Genomic DNA, 21,188 nt, shown 5'->3' on the forward strand with positions numbered 1-21,188 from the left:
CATGTGCGTGTGCGTGTAGGTCTGTCAGATGAGCATTGTGACTATTCTATACACGCTTTTATCCACTTTTAAAATTTGAGACAAAGCTCAAATGAAATCCCGTGTGTGAAATGCTAAGCCTCGTGCCTGCTACTGGGTGAGGGGCCTGCTACTGGGTGAGGGGCCTGGCAGGCACGAGGGACACAGCCAACGCGGTACCCCGCAGCCCTCACCTTTCTGGGTACCTGGCACGGTGTGAGCACCTTATTTTTAATTTTTATTATTTTGTGTGTGAGCACTTTATGCGTGTCACCTATTCTGTCCTCACTGCAGGACTGTGAGTTTGATGATGATTATTTTTTTAGGTGTTTTTTTTTTTTTAAGTTTGATTCTTTATCCCCATTTTATTGACAAGGAAACGGAGGATCAAGGAGGGCATGAAAGTCTGGAGAGCACTTGGCTGGCACTCAGAATATCCTCCCAGCCCAGGGCGGCGGTTCTGCCGTTTGCCCTGTGAGGCAAGCCCCCCCCACCCATCCAGTCCCACAGGCTGTGGTGGGTTGGATGGGTGTCGCTGCCAGGTAGCTCTCTCCCCCATCCGGTGTGTCAGCGGCCCGAGGGGTGCGCTTTACTGGCCCTGAACATGCTTTTGGAAGCCTCAGGGGCCAGGCCACCCAGCGTGGGGTTGGTGCTAATGAAGGCAGGGGAGAAATTGCCACCTAGAGGCAGCCAGGGTAACAGAGCCGGGCCCTGTGCTGATGGGCACAGCCCGGTTGGCATTGCTTCCTCTGCTACTCTCTGCAGCGGGTGCTCCTGAGCAGTGTGAGCTTCTATACCACCTGAGGGAGGCGGGAGGGGAGCCCCGCAGGGTCCTGGGCGCCCTCCTTTAGAGAGTCTGGGAGCAGCTTCTGGGAAGAAAGGAGTGCGTGCAGCCCCTGCCCAGTGCCAGGCTCCCCTCCGTGCAGGGCAGGCATGTGACAGCCTGTACGGCTGGGTTGGCTGGAGCGTGTGCAAGCCAAGCTCCGCCGCGGCCCTACTCAGTGGTCCACGGCCGGCCGGCAGTCAGAGTCTCACCCATCTTTTCTGTCCTGGGACAGGGCGTGGGAAAGACACCCCGGCCGGCGGTGATGAGGACTCCGGTGCCCGCAGTGGGGCACGCCCGGCCCTAGCCCAGTGCCGAGCCCTCAGCGTGGACCGCGCCGGCGCCGGGAGCCCCCGCCGGCTCTACCTGAGCGTGCAGGTAAGCACCGGGGGCTTCCAGACCACGAGGGGCCCAGCCAGGGGTGTGTGTCTTGCCCTCTGAGCTGTAGCGCTGGGTCCCTACAGGCTTCTGCCGGGGGGGGCGGGGAGAAGCTCCAAGGGAGGGCCGGGGACCTGCCTCATGCGTCTTTGCCAAGCTCCGCACAGCACATGCGCCCGGGAGCCTGCCTGGACGGAGCGATTTGCTTTGCTGGGTTATCTCGAGGGAATTATCAGGAGATGACAGAAGCTCTCCAGCCACACCCTGGCTGAGGTGTTCAAGTGGAAAGTGCGGGGCCTTCTCTGAGAAGCTATTAGGAAGGCGGGCAGGCCGTAGGGTAGCTGTTTATTCCCGCTCCGACGTGAGTCTGTGGGGCAATACTTGTATCTCCTCGTCTAGAGCCGTCATCCAAAGCGAGACAGAGGGCTTGGCCAAAACTTGGGTCCTTTTCTCTTGCAGTTATCACCAAATGACTTTCAAAAGACAAACTTTACGTCTATATGTATATTCAGTTGCAGGGAAAAAATACAGAACGACAGCAGTAATAATGGCTACTGTTTGCTGAACACTGACTTTGCGCCAGGCGCGGTACCATGCATGATATATTTCATATCCGTCCTCAGAAACAGTCTCAAGACGGTTACTGTTTTATCGAAGTTTTGTGGATGAAGTCATAGAGGTTCAGAGAGGTTAAGTAACTTGCTACTGGTCGCACAGCAAGCTGGGGATCGGACCCACTAAATATGACAAGCTTTATGACGTGATGTAAAGGGTTTGCACAGGGCAGAGATGTGATACCGAGGGACCGAATGCCTCCCGTCGTCCTGTATCTCTGAGGAATCCACTAATGAGAGTTCAATGTCTATCTTTCTCACGCATCCACTTCAACATATTTATACATGTGTTTATTATTTATGTCCACATACTGTCCTGTGGCTAGCTCTTTCCTTCAACAGTAAACCTTGGCGATTTCTTCACGCACATCAATATTTAGAGAAAGACCTCATTCTTTTAAACTGCCGCATAATATTCCACTCCTGGGCTTACCCAGGACTTTCTAACCGACCCTCTGTCTTACTTGTGACTGAAGCGAGCTCCGTGAATATCTGCATGCTCGCGCGGTTCTAGCGTTGAGTAATGTTAGGGCTGCGCTGGCTCTGCACTTTTGCAGTGAACCTGTTTGTTACCACATGTTTATGAAGCGCTTACTCTGTGCCATGTGCTGTGTGGGTGCTGACACACAGCAAAGAAGAGACACACACCCGGCAGGCTAGTGGAGGTGCCGGAGAGGAATCGGGTGATTGCAAACGTAGGAGGGCAGACGGGCGAGGGCCACGGATGCGGAGGCAGAGGATGAGGGACCAGAGTGACCGGGGCGTGCTGGCAAGCCGCCCCCAGCCCACGGAGAGGCCCCGCCTTGAAGGGACACGTGCAAGTGGCGGGCAGGATGGGAAGTGGGAAGTACGTGTGCCCTCTGAGCATGTCCTCCCGCGTGCAGACAGAAGTCCTGGTCCCAGGCGCTGTCTGGCCCCAATTTTCTTTTCTTTTTTAAAATAAGACTCTCTTGTTTATTTGTTTTTTATTCCTCACCTGAGGATATGCTTTTATTGAGTTTTAAAGAGAGAGGAAAGGGGAGAGAAATAGAGAAACATCGATGGGTTGCCGAACAGAGATCTAACCCACACCCTTTTGATGCACAGGATGATGTTCCAACCAACTGAACCGCCTGGCCAGGGCTGGCCCCAAGTCTTTTTTTAAAAAAAATTATATATTTATTGTTGAAAGTATTACATATGTTCCCCTTTTCCCCCATTGACCCCTTCTAGCCTGCCCTGCCCCCTGCCCCAGGCCTTCACCACCTATTGTCTGTGTCCATGGGTGATGCCTATATCATGCAAGTTCTTTGGTTGATCTCTTCCCACCCACCAACCTTCTCCCACCTTCCCTCTGAGATTCCGAACTCTGTTCCACGCTTCTGTGTCCATTTTGTTAATTCGTTTACTTTGTTCATTAGATTCCACATATGAGTGAGATCATGTGATACTTGTCTTTCTCTGACTGGCTTATTTTGCTTACCTAATCCTCTCCAGGTCCCTCCATGCTGTCTCAAAGGGTCAGAGATTCTTCTTTTTTACAGCCGCATAGTATTCCACGGTGTAAATGTACGCAGCTTTTTTATCCACTCATCTACTGATGGGCACTTGGGCTGTTTCCAGATCTTAGCTATGGTAAATTGTGTTGCTATGAACATAGGGGTGCATATATCCTTTCTGATTGGTGTTTCTGGTTTCTCAGGATCTATTCCTAGAAATGGGAGTTCCTATTTAATTTTTTGAGGAAACCCCACACTGATTTCCATAATGGCTGCAGCAGCTTGCATTCCCACCAGCCGTGGACTAGGGTTCCCTTTTCTCCACATCCTGGCCAGCACTTGTCATTTGTTGATTTCTTGGTGGTAGCCAATTCTGAAAGGTGTGAGGTGACACCTCATTGTCGTTTTAATTTGCATCTCTCTGATGATCAGTGACTTTGAGGAGCTCCAAGACTCCATCTGAACACGGGCCCAGAGCTTGCTGTCACTTCAGAGGTTTTCCCTGGCCCTTCTTGTGTGGTTCATCTGAAAACACAACCAAATGGTCCTGTTATCAGTCGGTTCTGTGAGAAAAGCGGGCAGGGCCGGGGCGAGAACAGTTAAAGACACCAGAGAAGCCTTTTTTTTTTTTTTCTCTGAGTCGAGCCACTGGTAGTTAAGTCGGGGAGGTGGTCAGAACCGGCTGCCTGGGGCTGGGCGGTGGCCCTGTTCTTGCATTTTGATTATGGGGTGTCGGGTTGTGCTTGCAGCCCATCCGCTGGGCTCAGCAGATCCGCTGAGGATCTCTGTGGAGCTCCAGCCAGCAGCCCGTGCCCATGACCCCGCCGTCTGGGCCCCGCCAAGCTCTGTTGTGGTTGCGGGGGCTTCTCCCGGTCGGGGAGGTGGGGCCGAGGTAGGGGCCCAGGCGCAGGGAGGCGACAGCAGGCGGAGTGACCCTCCCGGCCAGCCTCCCACGCAGCTGGAACCTGAGCGCGTCCCTCTGGAGCACCCTCGAAATTCCCAACCCCCTGGGGGCCGGCTGCCCTTCCTGTGGTCTGGCCAACGGGCCAGAAATAGTGCAACCTTTGCTCTGGTCGGCAAATGGAAACTTCCAGCTGCCGGCCGTTTGCCGCCGCCGCTGACGAGCCTGCTCGCCTGCTCGTGATGGTGTGGCAGTGGGTCGAAGGGCGGGGACAAAAGAAAGTTGGCAGCTTTTCCTAAGTATGAGGGCTGGGCCGTCCACCCTCCCGCCTCCAGTAGAACGCGGTGGGGTCGTGGGGTCGAGAGGGAGGGAGCGGATGGTGAGCTAACGAGCCTGATGCCGTCGCTTTCGCCTCTGGTCGATTCTCTCTACGGGCTTTTTGGGGATAAAAGTAAAAGATACAGAAATACCGTAACCGTCTCTGGCAGGGAGCTCTCACTCTGTGTCAGACCCTTGGAATATCTGCCTAAGGCAGTGATGGCGAACCTATGACACACGTGTCAGAGGTGACACGCGAACTCACTTTTTTGGTTGATTTTTCTTTGTTAAATGGCATTTAAATATATAAAATAAATATCAAAAATATGTCTTTGTTTTACTATGGTTGCAAAGATCAAAAAATTTCTATGTGTGACACGGCACCAGAGTTAAGTTAGGGTTTTTCAAAATGCAGACACGCCAAGCTCAGAAGGTTCGCCATCCCTGGCTACGGCCTCGCGGTCACTTTTTATACCAGCTCCTCCAGGCGGGTGGGGGTGATCTTTTCGGTTTCAAGAGTGGGGAGAAGGACGCTTTGGGGGAGGAAGGAACTTGCCCGGAGCCACACAGCTCACAAGAGGCGGGGAGCCAGCCGGGCCTTTTCGACTCGAGACTCGAGGCCCGGAGCGGTTTTAAAACCATAGCATGGGTCTCTTTGGAATACGGTGGGCACAGAGACACACAAAACGTGTCTCAAACCTCTCTTCCCAGATAACCAGCTCTGTTGATGTTAAAAAACAAAGCGCGGTAGCCCGAGCCGGTTTGGCTCAGTGGATAGAGCGCCGGCCCGAGGACCGAGGGGGTCTCGGGTTTGATTCCCAGTCAAGGGCACGTGCCTCAGTTGCAGGCTCAATCCCCGGCCCCAGTCAGGGTACATGTAGGAGGCAACCAATCGATGTGTCTCTCTCACATCCCTCCCTCTAAAAATCCATGGAAAAATATCCTCGGGTGAGGATTCACACACACACACACACACACACACACACACACACACATACACTGTAGATGTTTATAAGGTTAAAACCCCCAAATGTCCACAGGTTCCAACTGAAATGGGAAGCCTCCCTTTCCTCCTTCCCATATTCTCTGTTTCTTTTTATTCTCACAAAAGCTTGAATGATGCATGTTTTTCCTCTCACCCGACCTCCCAGAGAGAACCTCCCTCTCTATATTTCCCAGATGTTTTTTTCCGAGGCGTGTTTTATTTCCATGGTCCTCAAACGGGATGGCACGTTACGAGAGGTGCTTACCTCGGGCGGCGTTCTGGGTGAGCTGCGATGATTGATTTCCTGGGGGGGGGGGGACTTCTTGCCCCTCCCCTTCTCCCACCTGCCCACCGGGCAGCTCTCCCCAGCCTTTTTGCCTTTGACGAGAAGATGGGGTCCCGCGGACTCTAGATGGCCATGGGGGGTGGGCCAGGACCTTCCCCTGCTTGCTTGGACCTTCGTGCCCCCTCCTTGGGCGCCGTTGGCTGGTGCCATCTGGAGGTGGGGCGGTTGGCTTCCTGGGGGAGCTGCCTGAGATTGCCATGTGCCTCAGTCGAGGGGGCTGCTGCATTGGTGATTCATGCCCAGTAGGGCCGAGAGGACCTTGTCTGAGGTTTTCTAAGCGCCCAGTGGAGAGGGCCGGCTGCCGTTGGGGGACAGGGGGACACACCGCCCCTGTGTTGTCGCAGGATCTGGGCACCTTTCCTTCCAGACTCCAGGCCTGTTTGTCCCCGTCGACCCGCACGGCGAGGGGTGGACCTGCGGGCCCGGGTCCTCACCAGCTCCAAGGGTGCCTCGCTCTCAGGGTCAAGGGCGCCCCCCACCCCCTGCAGCCCCCTTCACGTGAGGATTCTGGTTGTGTCTTGGCAGCAGGCCCAGCAGGACAAGGGGTGCAAGAACAAGAGTCAGGGGACGAAAGAAGAGAAGCTGCTGAAGAGGCAGGCGCCGGCCCCCGGGCGGGACCGGGAGGCGCAGGATGCCGGCGGCACCATGAATGTAGAGAAAGCAGGTAACGGAGGTCTGGCCGCTGACCTGGAGCAGCCCTGGCAAGAGCTGGCCGGAGGGGAGGTGCTGGCTCGCGGCGTCGGAACTGTCCCCACACACTGTCCTCCTTGCCAGAGGTGGCCCGTCCAAATCCCGGAACTCAAACCCCAGCCTGCCCAGCCCTCCTCCGGGCCGCCTCCCAGCGCCCAGGTGATAAGAGGCTCTGGGGTCGGATTTCCCCGCTTTATTCTCTCCCCAGCGCCTATCGAAAGCAGGGCGGCCGGATCAGCTCAAAGATGCCCCCCTCCCCCCCCCCACCGCCTGCAGAGAGGCCTGGCCGCCTTCCCTTGTATCTGTGGGTCCACCGGGACCCAGAGACCCTGGGACAGGGCCCCACTCTGCTGCTTGTGGCCAGGACACAGGAGCTGGTGGCTCCTCTCTCCTCTGGCGGGGCTGACTCCTGGGAGACTCCAGGGGCCCCTTGGTGCGATTCCCCCGAGCAAGGCCTGGCCCGGTGACCGCTGGGCAGGAGCATCCTCGAGGCACCCACGGTGGAGGCCACGAGCCGTGGAAAGAAAGGGCCGGTCTTTCGCTTGCTTTCCTCGCCTGCCGCCAGAGGTGATTTGCGTCTGGACTTGCCTCGCGGTGGAAGCACCTAATCCGTCCTCTGAGTCCGTGCCAGGGCCGTGCTCGCCCGTCTGCCTGGGCGGGCACTCTGGCGTTCGGCGGCAGGTGTGGGGTCTGGCCAAGGTCTGGGCAGCCGGCCTTGGGGAGGGGGCACCGTTCAGCCCATCAGGTGGGCTCTCCTAGCGGGCTGAGAAGGGAGAGGCCAGTTCTAGTCACAAGGGAGGCCTGACTTCTGTCAAGAGGACCAGGGTGGGGCCTGCGTGTCCCTGAGCCCGAGTGCCTGAGGGGCAGCGCCCAGGCACGGCAGGCCCTGAACATGGACACGCCAAGCGGTGTGCACCTCCTCCGTGTAAGAGCTGTTCAGTAGCGTGTCCCCAAGTGTCCTCTGATCACCCACCGCCCCTTAGCTCCTTCAAGGGCTTTTCTCCCCCAGCAAGCACTCCCCAAGCCCCTCCCAGCTCCCCGGGCACACGGCACAGGGTGCACCCCAGCAGGCCTGGGCTCTCGGGGTCTCCCAGAACCTTCTGGGAAACGAGCAGCATCCTGGACAAGGAGGCTCTTCCATGTGCTGTGGGCACCACCCACTCACACCCGGGCATCCCTCCTGGTGTCCAGGCTCCTGTCCCAAGGGTGCCTCTTGGGGTAAGGCCCATTGTCCCCATTTTATTTTTTGATATTTTTAGTGATTTCAGAGAGGGAAGGAGAGAGAGATTGAAGCATCAGTGATGAGAGAGCATCATTGATGGGCTGCCTCCTGCACACCCCACACTGGGGATCGAGCCCGCAACCCGGGCATGTGCCCTGACCAGGAATCGAACCATGACCTCCTGGTTCATAGGTCGACGCCCAACCACTGAGCCACACCAACTGGGCCGTTGTTTCCATTTCACAAACAAAGACCCTGAGGGGCCTCTCCCACCGGAGCCTGGCACCCCTCCCACCCTTAGCAGCCTGCAAAGGGCCGAGGGCCATGCCAGGCCCATGCTGCCCATGGCCGCCCATGTGCAGGCTGCAAGCGTCCCTCTGACCTCACTCTCTCCAAAACAGAGAGCAGAAGCTGGGCCGACAGTCCGTGACATGCAGGCAGTGTCACGTGCAGGCCATATGGCCGGGCCACTAGCCAGCCAGGGTCCCTCCTGCTCCAGCTCTTGAGTCAAAGTCGTCCCAAGGGGCTGTGAGGGAGGGAAAAGCCAGCCCCTGCGTGCTTTGCCTCATGAGAGTGGGAGCAGGGACTTCTCACTCTCTACCCACCCCCGCCCCCCCAGAAGGCGGGGAGTGTGCTGAGCCGATCTGCCCAGCCGGGACCTGCTCCCTCCACACTCCCCACTCCAGCCCGGGCTTGTCCACAGTCGCCTCTGTGGGTCAGAGCTGCCAGCGGGCCAGGCTGGGCTGTGCGACTCCAGGAGCAGGTGGCTGCATTCACAGCCTCTGGGACCCCCAGTCCCGCCCACAGGGGTGCGGCTCCGGGGACCTCCTATGGGGGAGCCCAGAAGCCCTGGGCTCTGAGGTCAAGCGGAGGCTCGCGGCCAGTGGGTGCTGCTCCTCCACTTTCCTCCCGGCCACTTTGTTCTCGGACTCCTCCTTCTGGCTCTGAGGGCTTTGGCCAGGGCCCGGATTGGGCTGCTGGAGAGAAGAGGCAAGTCCCCCGTCCTCACCCTGCTCCTCCGCCCTCTCCCTTCTCCGAGCTCCGTGCCAGCTCCCGGCCTGCAGAGCTCACAGCCATTCGCGGTGCCCTCGAAGCAAGCTCTGGCAAGCCTCCTGGTCACAGGCTCCTCTCTGTGTCTTTGTCCTTACACCCATCTGTCTGTCTCTCTCCTGCTCCTGGTGGCAGGACGGTGGGAGGCTGTGGCAGGAGGAGGACTCAGGAGTCAGCCCACCCTGTACTAACAAGGGCTCCCACCCCTGCGGTCCCTGCAGTCCGTCCCGCCCAGGGCAGCTATCCGCCCCGGAGTGGCCTGTCTGTGTTCCTGTCCACGTGCCGTGTCTGTCTGTCTCTGCGTCCCGGTCTGTCTGTTCCTGGCACCCGGACACCTTTCCCTTTCCTCCCTCTCTGTGTGCTGGTGACCACTCCCTGCGGAGGGAGCCCCCCCTCAATTTCACTCTGGAGGGGGTTTGGGGTTTAAAGAGAGGGTTTAATGCTCCCCTCAGAAGAGTGTTTTACGGGGAGGCAACCCGACTCCTTCCCAGCTGCTACCAGAGAACTTGCAGTTCTTTCTCAGCCGCCATGACTGGCCGGCGGGCCATGGCGAAGGTGTCGCCCATCAGACCTAGAACCCATGCTTTGAAGGGAGTATTCAGTGAAAGTTGCTTTCCTGAGTCCCGATGCAGGCAGTTCCGTCCCCCGGAAGCTGCCCGCTCAAGTCCCCCAGCTGCCCCACGCTGCTGCCCAGGCCTCTCCCTACCCCATCCCCTCCGCTAGCATCCCCTCCTGTCCCCGATGGTGCGATGGCCATCGGCCCTGCCAGGACGGCCCCTCTCCTCGGCCAGGGTGGGCCTCTGCTGCCCTGCTGATCGGCCACTACTTTGCTCATAGGTGGGCGTCTCTTTGGCAGCGGGAGGTGCTCGAGCCTGTCGGGGCCGCCAGGCGCGGCCCCCACGGTGCATAGGATGGTGGAGGCCATGGCCCGGCTGCAGGAGGACAAAGCCCGGCTGCAGGAGGAGCTGGCAGCCCTGCGGGAGAGGCTGGCCCTCCGAGACAGTGACCAGCAAGCCACCTCCACCCAGCTGCAGAACCAGGTACCTGGGGAGGAGGGGACGGGCAGAGGCTGCTGCCCACCGCGGAGCAGCTCAGAGGACATCACCCCGGTCACCTGGAACCCTCCAGGCCACCGGCCTGATGGACACCTGGGGGCTCCTCTCCTGGCTCGGGAGTGCACGAGCGGGCGAGGTGGCGAGAGTCAGAGGCCTGGTCATCCTCCTGCCCATTCCTCACGGTCCCCGGGGCCCGGACCTGCCTCCCCAGAGTGACGGGCAGCACGTGCAGACGTGAGAGCAGCAGGGAGGCTTCCCGCCCCGAGTCCACCCCATCTGCTCGGCAGCCCGAGTGGACACAAGTCATTGCAGAGGTCACCCCCCGGAAACCCAGCAGGAAAGGGGAGGCCGGTGTGGGTGCACGTGGAGGAGGGAGCTCTCAAACCACTGGAGGCCAGGGGGAGCCACAGGTTTAGGCTGAGAGCATTGTTTTCTTCGTTCGAAGGCCAGGGGGACACTCGGGGACTCTCAGCTCCTGAGCTGCATGCCCTGTGGGGCCGATCACCAGCCCCCCTCTGCGTGCCTGGCTGCTTTATTCTCTTCTTCCCCACGCATGGGCGCCCAGGCCCCTCTGCTTGGGCTCCGCTCTCCACTCCCACTGTCCTGTCTGAGTCTCGTGCCTGTGTCTGACCCTCCCCACTTCCCCACGGTCCCCACTGTCTGCCCCTCCCTGGCATTGGATCTGGGCCTGGTCTGTGGAAAGCCCTGCCTTTGGGTGAAGCGAGTTCTTTCTCTGTGGTCCCCCAGCACGTGGCCCTTCTCTTGACGGAGCATCGTGAATGCTGTGGCATTTTCCCCAGCCTTCAGGTGTGTCCTGCTCTCAAGAACTACCTGTCCAGACCACTCTCAGCCCCTTGCTGGGTTGGGCGCCCTCCTTGGGGCGTCCCTAGTGCCCGGGTCTCCCTCTTACATGCTGACTCCATTGTTTGCTGCCTCTGGGCCCGTCTGCCCCGCGAAGAGGGGTTCCCCAAGGCAGGCTGTGCCATGGCAGCTTTGTATGCTGCTGGCTCCTGCGGTGCCCACCTGCCTTCCTGCCAGATGTTTGCTGGGTGTCCAGTATGTACAGACACCGAGCTGAGTCCTGGGGATGCCCAGGGAGACAGACACGTCCTGGCCTGTGGGGGCTACAGGCTCACGGAGGACGGACGTTGGTTACAGGCACCCATGTCAAAGGGCTCCAAGGGTGGGCACACGTGGGGCATAAGGGCTGGTCTGGGAGGTCAGGACCTGCTGGGGAGGTCAGGGATGGCTTCCTTGAGAAAGTGACACTGAGCTGAGGTGGGGCCCAGAGCAGAGGAAATGTGTTCTGAGCCGAGTGAGCAGGTCAGTCAGTGCAAAGGGACTGTGGTATCCACTGGAGCACGGTTCCAGACCTCCCCTCCCCCGATCCCTCAGGGATGCCCAGATCCTCAGATGCTCAAGTCCCGGATATAAAATGGCTTAGTATTTGCACATAACCGACATACTTCCTCTCATATACTTGAAATCATCTCTAGATTAATTATAATGCCTAATACAAATGCTGTGCAAATAGTTGTTATACTGTATTGTTTAGGGATCCACTTTCTGGAGTTTTTTCCCAATTAAAAATATTTTTAAAAATGTATATCTATTTTTATATCAGAGAGAGGAGGGGAGAGGGAGAGAGAGAGAGAAACATTAATGATGAGAATCATGGATCGGCTGCCTCCTGCATACCCCCTACTAGGGATCGAGCCTGCAACCCAGGCACGTGCCCTGACCCAAATCCAATAGTGACCTCCTGGTTCCTAGGTCGATGCTCAACCACCGAGCAACACCGGCCAGGTTTTTTCCAATATTTTTGATCTGAGGCTGGTTGATGTGAGGATGTGGAACCGGAGGATCCAGAGGGCTGACAGGATGAAGGCAGAACCGAGGCCCAAGTAGCTGGCATGTGGCACGGGCACTGCTCTCGGGGCTGTGCGGCTGGTGCAGGACCCCGTAGCACGCACATCTGGACCACAGCCCCCGAGAGCTCTCAGCAGCCCTTCCCTGATCGTCCCCAGTGTAGACGACGGCCCAGCCTCACTTCTCAAATACGTGTTTTGTTTCTAAAGAGCTTTACTGAGACAGAATCACCATGAAATCCGCCCCTTTTTAGGTGGACAGCTAATGGTCTGAAGTATGCGAAGGTGGTGAGGCAACCACCACCACCCTCTAATTGCAGAACATCTGCATCACCCCGAAAAGACCTATTAAGTCGCTCCCCCTCCCCCCAGCTCCTGGCAACCGCCCATCTGCTTTCTGTTTTATGGATTTGCCTGTTTGGGGAACATTTCATGTAAATGAAATCATAATAATAGTGGCCTTTTGTGACTTCCAGCAAATTTTTTTTTCCAAACGTTTTTTCCCCCCCCTTAATTAGCAAAATCTACTTACTTCTTAGAGGGGAAGTGGAAGGGGAAGCATCACAGCCTTTTCGGTGTCTCCCAGCCCCAGCCCTGCACACACTCTGGGCCCCACCCCTGACTCCCCACCACCTCCCCATCAGCCTCCCCATCCCCGCTCCTCTGGGCCCTTTGGAGAAATCGGAATTCTGATTGGTGCCTGGTCTTTGCTCACTTTGGTTTATCCTCAGGCATTCTTTCTTTTTTTAAAAAAAATATTTTTATTGATTTCAGAGAGGAAGGGAGAGGGAGAGAGAGATAGAAACATCAGTGATGAGAGAGAATCATGGATCGGCTGCCTCCTGCACACCCCACACTGGGGATCGGGCCTGCGATCCAGGCTTATGCCCTGACCAGGAATCAAACAGTGACCTCGTGGTTCATAGGTTGACATTCAGCCACTGAGCCACACCAGCCGGGCTGTCCTCAGACATCCTGTCAGCTGTTTTCTGCTAATTTCTCAGTGGCTGCCCCTCAAGCTCCAGTCTCTGACCCTCTCTCAGGGTCCTGCCCTGTGGAGCTGGGGCCAACCCTGTGTGCCCGGAGCTGGGTTCGAATCCTGATGTTGGCCCTCCTCATGAGCTGTGTGACCTTGGGCTAGTTAACCATCACGCTGCACCTCGGTTTTCCCATCTGTACAGCGGACATGATACCAGGGCCCGATGACATGGTCCAGGGCTATGGGTGCTACCACCCCCTCAACAGGGAAGAGTTTGGGTTTGGAGTCGGGGGCAGGATCCTGGTCCTGGCTCTGCCATGTGCTGGCTGTGCAGCCACAGGAGGTCACTTCCTGTCTGAGCCTGCATTTCCAGGCTGAGAAGGGTGGCTTTGTGGCTATTGAGCAGATCAGTAATGATTGGACAGGAAAATGGACGGTAAACTGTAAAGTGCGGTGCCCTGTGAGGGTCCCTCCTGCGCGCGCTGGTCTCCTGTCAGCCTCCCTGTGGTTTGGCACACGTTGACCTTCCTGTCTTCTATTTGTTGACCCTCTAAGGAAAGCCCACCGGGGGGTCCTCTCCACCTCATCCTCTTGGCGCCTGGCTCCCAGCCTCGCCGTCTGAGCGTGGCTGCTTTCCCGTGTGGCTCTTTCTGAAAGGCAGGCAGTGTTAAGGGTGGTTGAGCGAGGGCGCTGCTCTGGCCGGCGTGGTTCAGTGGTTAGAGCATCGGCCCTCACACCGAAGGGTCTCGGGTTCGATTCCCGGTCAAAGGCATGTACCTGGGTTGCAGACTTGCTCCCCAGCTCCAGTTGGGGCTCATGCGGGAGGCAACCAATCAGTGTATCTCTCTCACGTGGATGTTTCTCTCTCTCTCTTCCTCCTTTCCACTCTCTCTTTAAAAAAAAAAAAAAATCAATGAAAAAAATACCCTCAGGTGAGGATTAACAAAACAAAAAAATCGAGTGAGGGCTCTGTGGGGGTCACCCTGGGGTGGGGTGGGGGGCTGAGTTACAATCCTAGGTTTGCCACTTAGTGGTCAGGTGACCTTGAGCAAGTCGCTTAACCAAGGCTTAATCTCTTGGAACCTCAGTTTTTCTTCCCGTGAAATGGGCATAATGATAGTAGCTACCTCAGGACTGGGGGTTCATCATATTGATGTTATGCAGAAACCCGCCCCGCTGGTGAAGCCGGCTCAGTAAACGGGGTTGCCATCATCACTGTGGGTGCCTGGGCCCGTGAGGGCTGCAGGGGACCTTTCAGGCCTCCCCCTGGTGAGTGTCGGATGGAGACTTTTGTGGGAGCCCTCGGGCTGAAGGTCCCCTTCTCAGTCCTTGAGCACCTGGCTGACCCAGGCCACAGAGGCCACGGGTCTTGGTCTGGCCACCGAGGGGGGCTGTGGCTACAGAGGATGACCCTCCCTGGACGTCGGCAACGACAGCCTCAGGTGATGTCCTGGTGGCTTCCAGCTCCCCCTCCTCTCGGGCCGTCCCTGGAGCCGGGGCCCAGCATACCGAGGAGGAAACCCAGGGGCGTGGCGAAGCTGAGACTGTCCAAGGTTGTCCGGAGGGTAGGGTGGTGTCTGTACTGGAACCTGGCCCCTCGGGCCTGGGGGTCCACGCTTCCCACGGCCCCTCATGGCAGAAAGACTCGGATGCAGAAACGTGGCAGTGGAGGCAGGGCCGGATGGACAGGCCAGGCCTGGTCAGAGGTCACGGAGCCAGGAATCAGGTCTCCTGGGAGAGGGTGCATGTTGGGGACAGTGTGGGGTTCTCTCTGGGGCTGCCCCTCTGGCCTCTGGGCTGGTTCCCTGAGGCCCAATGGCTCCCCAGGCCCCCTTGCCTCCCCAGCTTAGTAACGCCTTTCCTGGCCCCTGGAGAGCCTTCCTTTCCTTAGGAGGCAGCTGAGGCGGGGCCGCACGGCAGGAGGTGAGCAGCAGGCCGTAGGCGGTGTTGATGGGGGGCAGCTGAGAAAACAGACCTGCACAGGGCAGCCCCTTCCACCAGGAAGTGTAACTGTCAGGCCCCAGCTCCCTGCAACCCCAAGGCTCCTCGGCACCAGGCCCGTGACTCAGTTTCTCTGGCTGACACCTGTGCGGTCCATGCCCAGCCTGGTCCCTTCCTCCACCCTGGGGTTGACACCGAGCTGGCCTGGAGCCCCACAGCCGCCTGTCGGGCGCCTGCCTCGTCCTGCGGCTCTGCACTTGGAGTGTGCTGGCTGCCGATGCGGGTGCTTGGGGTGGCTATGGGGACCTCTGTGTGCCGGGCACCTGCTGGGCCTGGGGCTGGTGAGGAGCAATAGAGAAGGCCCCTCCCTCTTCGTACCGATGTAGAGCCATGGTGGGTGCACAAAGAGGGTGCCTCAGGGGCTCCCTCCCGGGGAGTCCCTCCTCTCTGGTGAGGCTCACCCTCAGCCCCCCACTCTCTGCCCTCACTGCTCTGAGCCTGCTGGCGTCTCCCATCTGAGGTCCTCTGGCTGCCTCTGTCTCTCTTTTTGCTCATTGTTTTCCTGACTCAGGGACTTCTGGAACCTCCCCCACACCCCCTCAGCCTTCCCGAAGCAGACCCCTCTGGGCAGCTTCTCATTTCCCAGCCCCCACAGGAGCTTGCCTGCCGGGTGCTGTCACCCACACCATGGATGGTGTGTGCCTGACCAGCCACCCCCCTCCCCCCCGGTGTGGAGCTGTGTCCCCTGCTGCCCTAGATAAACCAGGAGGTGACCGAGTGTCTGACACTCCGACCGAAGGAGTCATTTACAGCCCCTCCCTCAACCCCCCACCCAGCTCTCGGGCCCCTTTGTAGGCACCTCCTTTTGGGGTGCCCCTCAGAGTTCTAGGCAGAGCCCAGGGTTCCGATTGTGATGCAAGAAGGAGACTGGAGCCTGGCTGCCGGCAGGTGGCGGGGGCATCCTGACCCCCCCGGTAAATGCTGGAAAACCCCACTTCCCTCTGAGTGCCTGGCAGCGCGCTGGGGACAAGCGAGGTCAGAGCACACCCAGCCCGCACCAAGGACGCAGCCTGTCTGGGCCGCCCGTTCACAAATGGACCGTGCTGGGGTGATTGCTGGGGGAGGACCTTGGGGAGGGGGATCCCTACCTTTCGAAAGGAAATAGACGCGCCTGTTTTAGGGTGAAGGGGGTGCAAGAGGAATACACATTCTTTGAGACTTAAAAATAACGGAAAAGCATAAAGAATCGGTCATATAATGCCACAGTCCAGGGACCTCTGCTTTGTGGTACTTCCCGCACAGTTTCGTTTTGGGTTTTTCTTTGACTCTGTGGAGACACGAATCCCTGTGTCGTTTAAAGCTCCCAGGAAACACAGCTGATGGCCGCACGCCAGGCTGTGTGCCCCTCAGGCTGGCCCTTCCCCACGGCTGGTGTTCGGGTGATTCCCAACGTTGGGACTACGGACTGAAACACTGCCTAGTGCAGTGATGGCGAACCTTTTGAGCTCAGCGTGTCAGCATTTTGAAAAACCCTAATTTAACTCTGGTGCCGTGTCACAGATAGAAATTTTTTGATCTTTGCAACCAGTAAAACAAAGACTTACATTTTTGATATTTATTTTATATATTTAAATGCCATTTAACAAAGAAAAATCAACCAAAAACATGAGTTCGCGTGTCACCTCTGACACGCATGTCATAGGTTCGTCATCACTGGCCTAGTGCAAACTGTTCCTCATTCCCTTGTGGGGCCATGGCTCTGAGCACCCCCCCCCCCAACCAGGCTCTTACCAGAAGGGGTACCGGATGGTGCAGAGAGTGGCATGGGCTTTGCCACCTGCGTGGCCCATGGCCCAGCACAGGCTGGGGCGGGGGGGAGGGGGCTGTAGGAATGGAGCCTCCGGGACCACCTGGTCCCATCCTGTGCACTCCTGGCTGTGCCCTTAGCGCCGCCCGCCCCCCCCACTCCCCCCGCCCTGCCCCCACCACTTGTCCACCAGGAGGACTTGGGAAACCAGGTTGGGCCTCCCAGCCCCTCTCGGGGTCTGTGTTTTGGAATCCTTGTCCCCGATCATGAGCGACAGCGCTGGTGTCAGGGCCTTCGCCTCCGAGGCGGGTGGAGCCCATGGCCGGCTTCTTCCCCAACCGCCTCAGAGGCAGAGGCCCGACACATGGTTCCGCCACCTTCTCCAGGCCCGAAGACTGAGCTCTGGTCCTGAGCCCACAGACTGTCGATGGCACCTCAGCCATTAAAGTCGGGAGATTTCACACACACACACACACACACACACACACCCCGGGAACCCCAACGTCTGGCCTCTGGAACGGTCAAAAGGTTGGCGACACAGAGCCTGTGTCCTCCTGGCCCCGTCCGCAGGGGGCATGGTGGCTGCCTCCTGCAGGTGATCTTGGGGTGCAGTCCACACTGCCCCTCACCTGCCTTACCTGGTGGCCCTGGAGGCAGGGGCTTTGTCACCTGCTGTTTAGAGGCCCGATGTGAAAGCCCCACCTCTAACCCTCCTCAGGGTGAGTCCAGGGCGTGGGGCGCGCATCCCAGAATCCTCTGCCAGGAAGACGGCAAAGGTGCTCGCGTCAAAGTCCTTGTGTGCATTTTGGGTTCTTTTCCAAGGAGAGGGTCTGCGGGCGGCTGGAGCTCGGCCCTAGGGCGGGTCGCCATCCTGGGATCTGCCCGCTGGGGGCTGGTTTCCCCGCCCAGGGCTCCCGCCGAGCCAGGTCACCCTTGCCTCCGGATGGGGTGCACGCCCCCTCTCACCCCGCCGCAGCTCCTGAGAGGCAGGCTGGGAGCTGGGGAGGACGCAGGTCCCAGATGTGCTCTGCTCACTGGCAGGCCCGTCTCCGCAGGCAGCCTCACCTGGAACCACTCAACGTGGAAAATCCTAGGAGCTGGGCAAGGACGGAGCCTGGCTTCCTAGTACCTACCGTTTACACAATCTGGGGAGCCTTTTAGGAGCAAAGAATATAAAGTTACAGATACAGAGGTAGGCACAGGCCTGGGCGGGGGCCTGTGCAAGGCACGCATCCTGAGGGGCAGCCCCCTGAGCCTCCTGGTGAGCTCCCCCTGGCGTGAGCCCGGAGGGTACAGGGGTCGCAACATCTACTGCATCCGCCCGCAGACTTGCCTGGGAGCTCAGGCCGGCTGGGTCCTGGGTGGGAGAGGGTGCCGAAGGCTGGCAGGCCCGTGCCAGGTGTCTCTCAGCTGGAGTCCCAGGTGTGGCCTGATGCTCGGACACAGGGAGGGCTGGGCCGAGGCCTGGGCGTGGGCTGGAGGTGAGCAGGGCTCATTGTGACCCTGGCTTTGTGCTGGCAGGTGGAGAGCCTGAAGGAGAAGCTCATCAGCCAGGCCCAGGAAGTGAGCCGCCTCCGATCAGAGCTGGTGAGGCCACCATCGCCTCCCGCAGCGGGCAGCGGGCGGGCGGGCGGGGCCGATGCGTAGTCTGGTGCGAGCCCAGCAGCCCAAGCGGGGGCAGCGTCCTGCCTGGAAAATGCTCCCGGATACTTACCACCTTCACTAGGCCCTCCGAGGTCACGTGACGCCCCCCCCTCCCCCCGGGGTGGGAGGTGACTTCTCCCTTGTGATGCGAAATCGGAGTGTGAACTCTGTATAAATACGACTTGTGACTTTCACACTCAGGAAAATAGGATGCCGGGGTGGGGTGCTGCCGGAGCAGTGCCTGTCTCACTGCCCTCTCCATCTCTCTCTCCTGTCTTCATCTTTCTCTCCTGAGGCCCTTCTCTCCCTCGCTCTCCTTCCTTCCTCTTTTCTTCTCTCTGTCTTTCTCCGCCCTCTCCCCTGCCCTTGCACACACTCTGCCCTCCCTCCTTGCTTCCCCGTGACCACCCCGGCCACATGCCCCCTGGGCTGACTCCACAGGGAGGCACGGACCTGGAGAAGCACCGGGACCTGCTGATGGTGGAGAATGAGCGACTGAGGCAGGAGATGCGGCGCTGCGAGGCCGAGCTGCAGGAGCTGCGTGCAAAGCCGGCGGCCCCCTGCGCGGGCTGCGAGCACAGCCAGGTGAGCACAGGGCCAGGGGGTCCCCGAGGGCCCCTTCCTAACAGGGTCCCGGCTCCTCACAAGGGACCCTGCCGGCTCGTCCGCCTGTCTGTCTGCCTCACACGGGTCCTGGCCTGTCCCCCTGTCTGCAGGAGAGCGCCCAGCTCCGGGACCGGCTGGCCCAGCTGCAGCTGGAGGTGGCGGAGAACAAAAGCATGCTCTCCGAGCTGAACCTGGAGGTGCAGCAGAAGACCGACCGGCTGGCCGAGGTGGAGCTGCGGCTCAAGGACTGCCTGGCCGAGAAGGCGCAGGAGGAGGAGCGGCTCAGCCGGCGCCTGCGCGACAGCCACGAGACCATCGCCAGCCTGCGGGCCCAGTCGCCGCCCATCAAGGTGGGAGCCTGGGCTGTGCCTCGGGCTTGGCCCCTGGTGCCCGGGGCAGGGCTGGCCTGCAGGAGCAGGTGTGAGTGGTGAAGGCGGCGCTCTGGGTTTGCGCTCAGGCAGTCTCTGGCCTGTCCCCCCCTCATGCTCTCCAGGGCCAGGCACGCGGTAGGCATCCGGCAACCGATGGTGGAGGTGCCCACCGCAGGCCAGGCATGGACATAGGGCATCACCGGGTGCCCTCATCTTTGTTCTCATCTGCTCTGTGCCGAGGCTGGGGCCACAGCCGGGCTCATGGTGGCTCATTAAGAGGAGAAGGTCCCAGGAGGCCCTGGCAGCAATCCAGGAAGCCAGGACCTCGCAGCGTCGCTGGCTTTTTCAGGGGCTCTTGGTGGGGTGTCCCTGAGGGTCCCCTCCCCAGGCCAGCTGAGTCCCAGGGCCTCAGAGTGAGGTTGAGGCACACTCACACTCCCATGCTCCCCTCCCTCTCGCGCCCGCAGTATGTCATCAAAACGGTGGAGGTGGAGTCGCCCAAGACCAAGCAGGCCCTCAACGAGTCCCAGACCCGGAACCAGCACCTGCAGGAGCAGGTGGCCATGCAGAGACAGGTGCTGAAGGAGATGGAGCAGCAGCTGCAGAGCTCGCACCAGCTGACCGCACAGCTGCGGGCCCAGGTGCGCAGGCCGTGGGGGGGGTGCGTGTTGGGGTGCCTGTGGGGGTACGCATGGCTGCGGGGCAGGACGTGCACGCAGCAGAGGCCAGCCTTTCGTACAGGCCACAGACCCAGGCTCTGGTCCCTCCTCTTCCCGCTGACCGTGTGACCAAGGGCCAGTTTTGTCGGAGTCTCTGTTTCCTCAGCTATAAAATGGTGTGATCACACCTCACAGTGCGGCTCAGGGACCGACTCGCAAGAGGCTCTTCTCACAGAGGCCTCGGGCCCAGCACACCCGCTCTCGGAAGGGGCTCTAGTCAGTATCGTAGCAAACACGCTCCCCTGGGGTGTGCGCACCTGTTATGTGCCAGGACCCAGGTTGGTGCTAGAGCAACGTAGGGAAGTAGCTGCATGGAGCTCATGGCTCCGTGGGGGAGAGAGATGGCCATCCTACCCCTCTCCTGTGTGCGCATGCGTGTGCGGGGGCGGGGGGGGGGGGGTAAGAAGAGACAAGGCTTCTTTCTGGCACCCCGCCCCCCCCCTCCCCTCCTCGGCCCCGTGTACTGAGCCGCTGGCGTTGGCCGCCAGATCGCCATGTACGAGGCGGAGCTGGAGCGGGCGCACGGGCAGATGCTGGAGGAGATGCAGGCCCTGGAGGAGGACAAGAACCGGGCCATCGAGGAGGCCTTCGCCAGGGCGCAGGTGGAGATGAAGGCCGTGCACGAGAACCTGGCAGGTGAGCCGCCACCTGGGCCCTGACCTGCCCCGCGCGGCACCCCTCACCCCGCCCGCCTGACACCCCTCCCGTCCCATAGGCGTCCGGACCAACCTGCTGACGCTGCAGCCCGCGCTGCGGACCCTCACCAACGACTACAACGGGCTCAAGCGGCAGGTGCGCGGCTTCCCCCTGCTGCTGCAGGAGGCCCTCAAGGGCGTCAAGGCCGAGGTGAGCGCCAGCCCTGGGGGGAGGGGGGGGCTGGGAGAGGCCTTGGGCACAGGCCGCATCCACCCAGGTGCTCTTCCAAAATGCAGACCGAGCCCCAGACAACTGTGTCCTCCCAGACAACTGCGTTCCCCCGTCCCGTGTCTCCCCCCCACCCCCCCCACCCCGCCACACACACACTGCCACCCCAGACCCTGTTTGAAAAAGTCTGCTCAGGGGCAGGCATTTGGGCATTTGTTGTATTCTGACTCTTGAACCCAAACATGTTACAGATACCCTCGTATCTCAGGCATGCTACCTGCATCCGTACATCTGCTAGCTTGAATTTAAGTTTTGCAAGCTGCGCTTGTTCAATGTGAGAATAGCCAGTGTCTCTCACGTGCCTCCCACACGCTGAGCCTTATATAGCCGTTGGCTCCTTGGATCTGAATGATGGCTCTGCAGGGTAGAGAGACTGATGTATTTTAGGAGTAGAAAATAGTTCTTTAAAATACGATGTCAGGAAAATATGGACATGGTAGAAAGAAGGGCA

General features: G+C 59.3%; 1 protein-coding gene across 10 annotated transcripts in view; it reads left to right on the top strand.

Annotated features, from left to right (window-relative positions):
• KIFC3 (kinesin family member C3) overlaps window positions 1-21,188 on the top strand; it is a 268,780-nt gene that overhangs the window by 12,159 nt on the left and 235,433 nt on the right. For 8 of the 10 annotated variants that reach the window (XM_070397772.1, XM_070397771.1, XM_070397770.1 and 5 more), the window contains 9 exons: window positions 1,077-1,219; window positions 6,387-6,525; window positions 9,661-9,863; window positions 17,995-18,060; window positions 18,559-18,702; window positions 18,834-19,073; window positions 19,562-19,735; window positions 20,302-20,449; window positions 20,529-20,659. In XM_070397772.1, the coding sequence (XP_070253873.1) occupies window positions 1,077-1,219; window positions 6,387-6,525; window positions 9,661-9,863; window positions 17,995-18,060; window positions 18,559-18,702; window positions 18,834-19,073; window positions 19,562-19,735; window positions 20,302-20,449; window positions 20,529-20,659 (1,388 nt within the window). The remainder of the gene's footprint in view (window positions 1-1,076; window positions 1,220-6,386; window positions 6,526-9,660; window positions 9,864-17,994; window positions 18,061-18,558; window positions 18,703-18,833; window positions 19,074-19,561; window positions 19,736-20,301; window positions 20,450-20,528; window positions 20,660-21,188) is intronic. The other 2 variants (XM_070397776.1, XM_070397779.1) reach the window with 1 other exon arrangement.

The sequence above is a fragment of the Myotis yumanensis genome, unplaced genomic scaffold (assembly GCF_028538775.1).
Source record: "Myotis yumanensis isolate MYYU_CA2020_CCGP unplaced genomic scaffold, mMyoYum1.0.hap1 SCAF_18, whole genome shotgun sequence".
Classification (NCBI taxonomy): Eukaryota; Metazoa; Chordata; class Mammalia; order Chiroptera; family Vespertilionidae; genus Myotis; species Myotis yumanensis.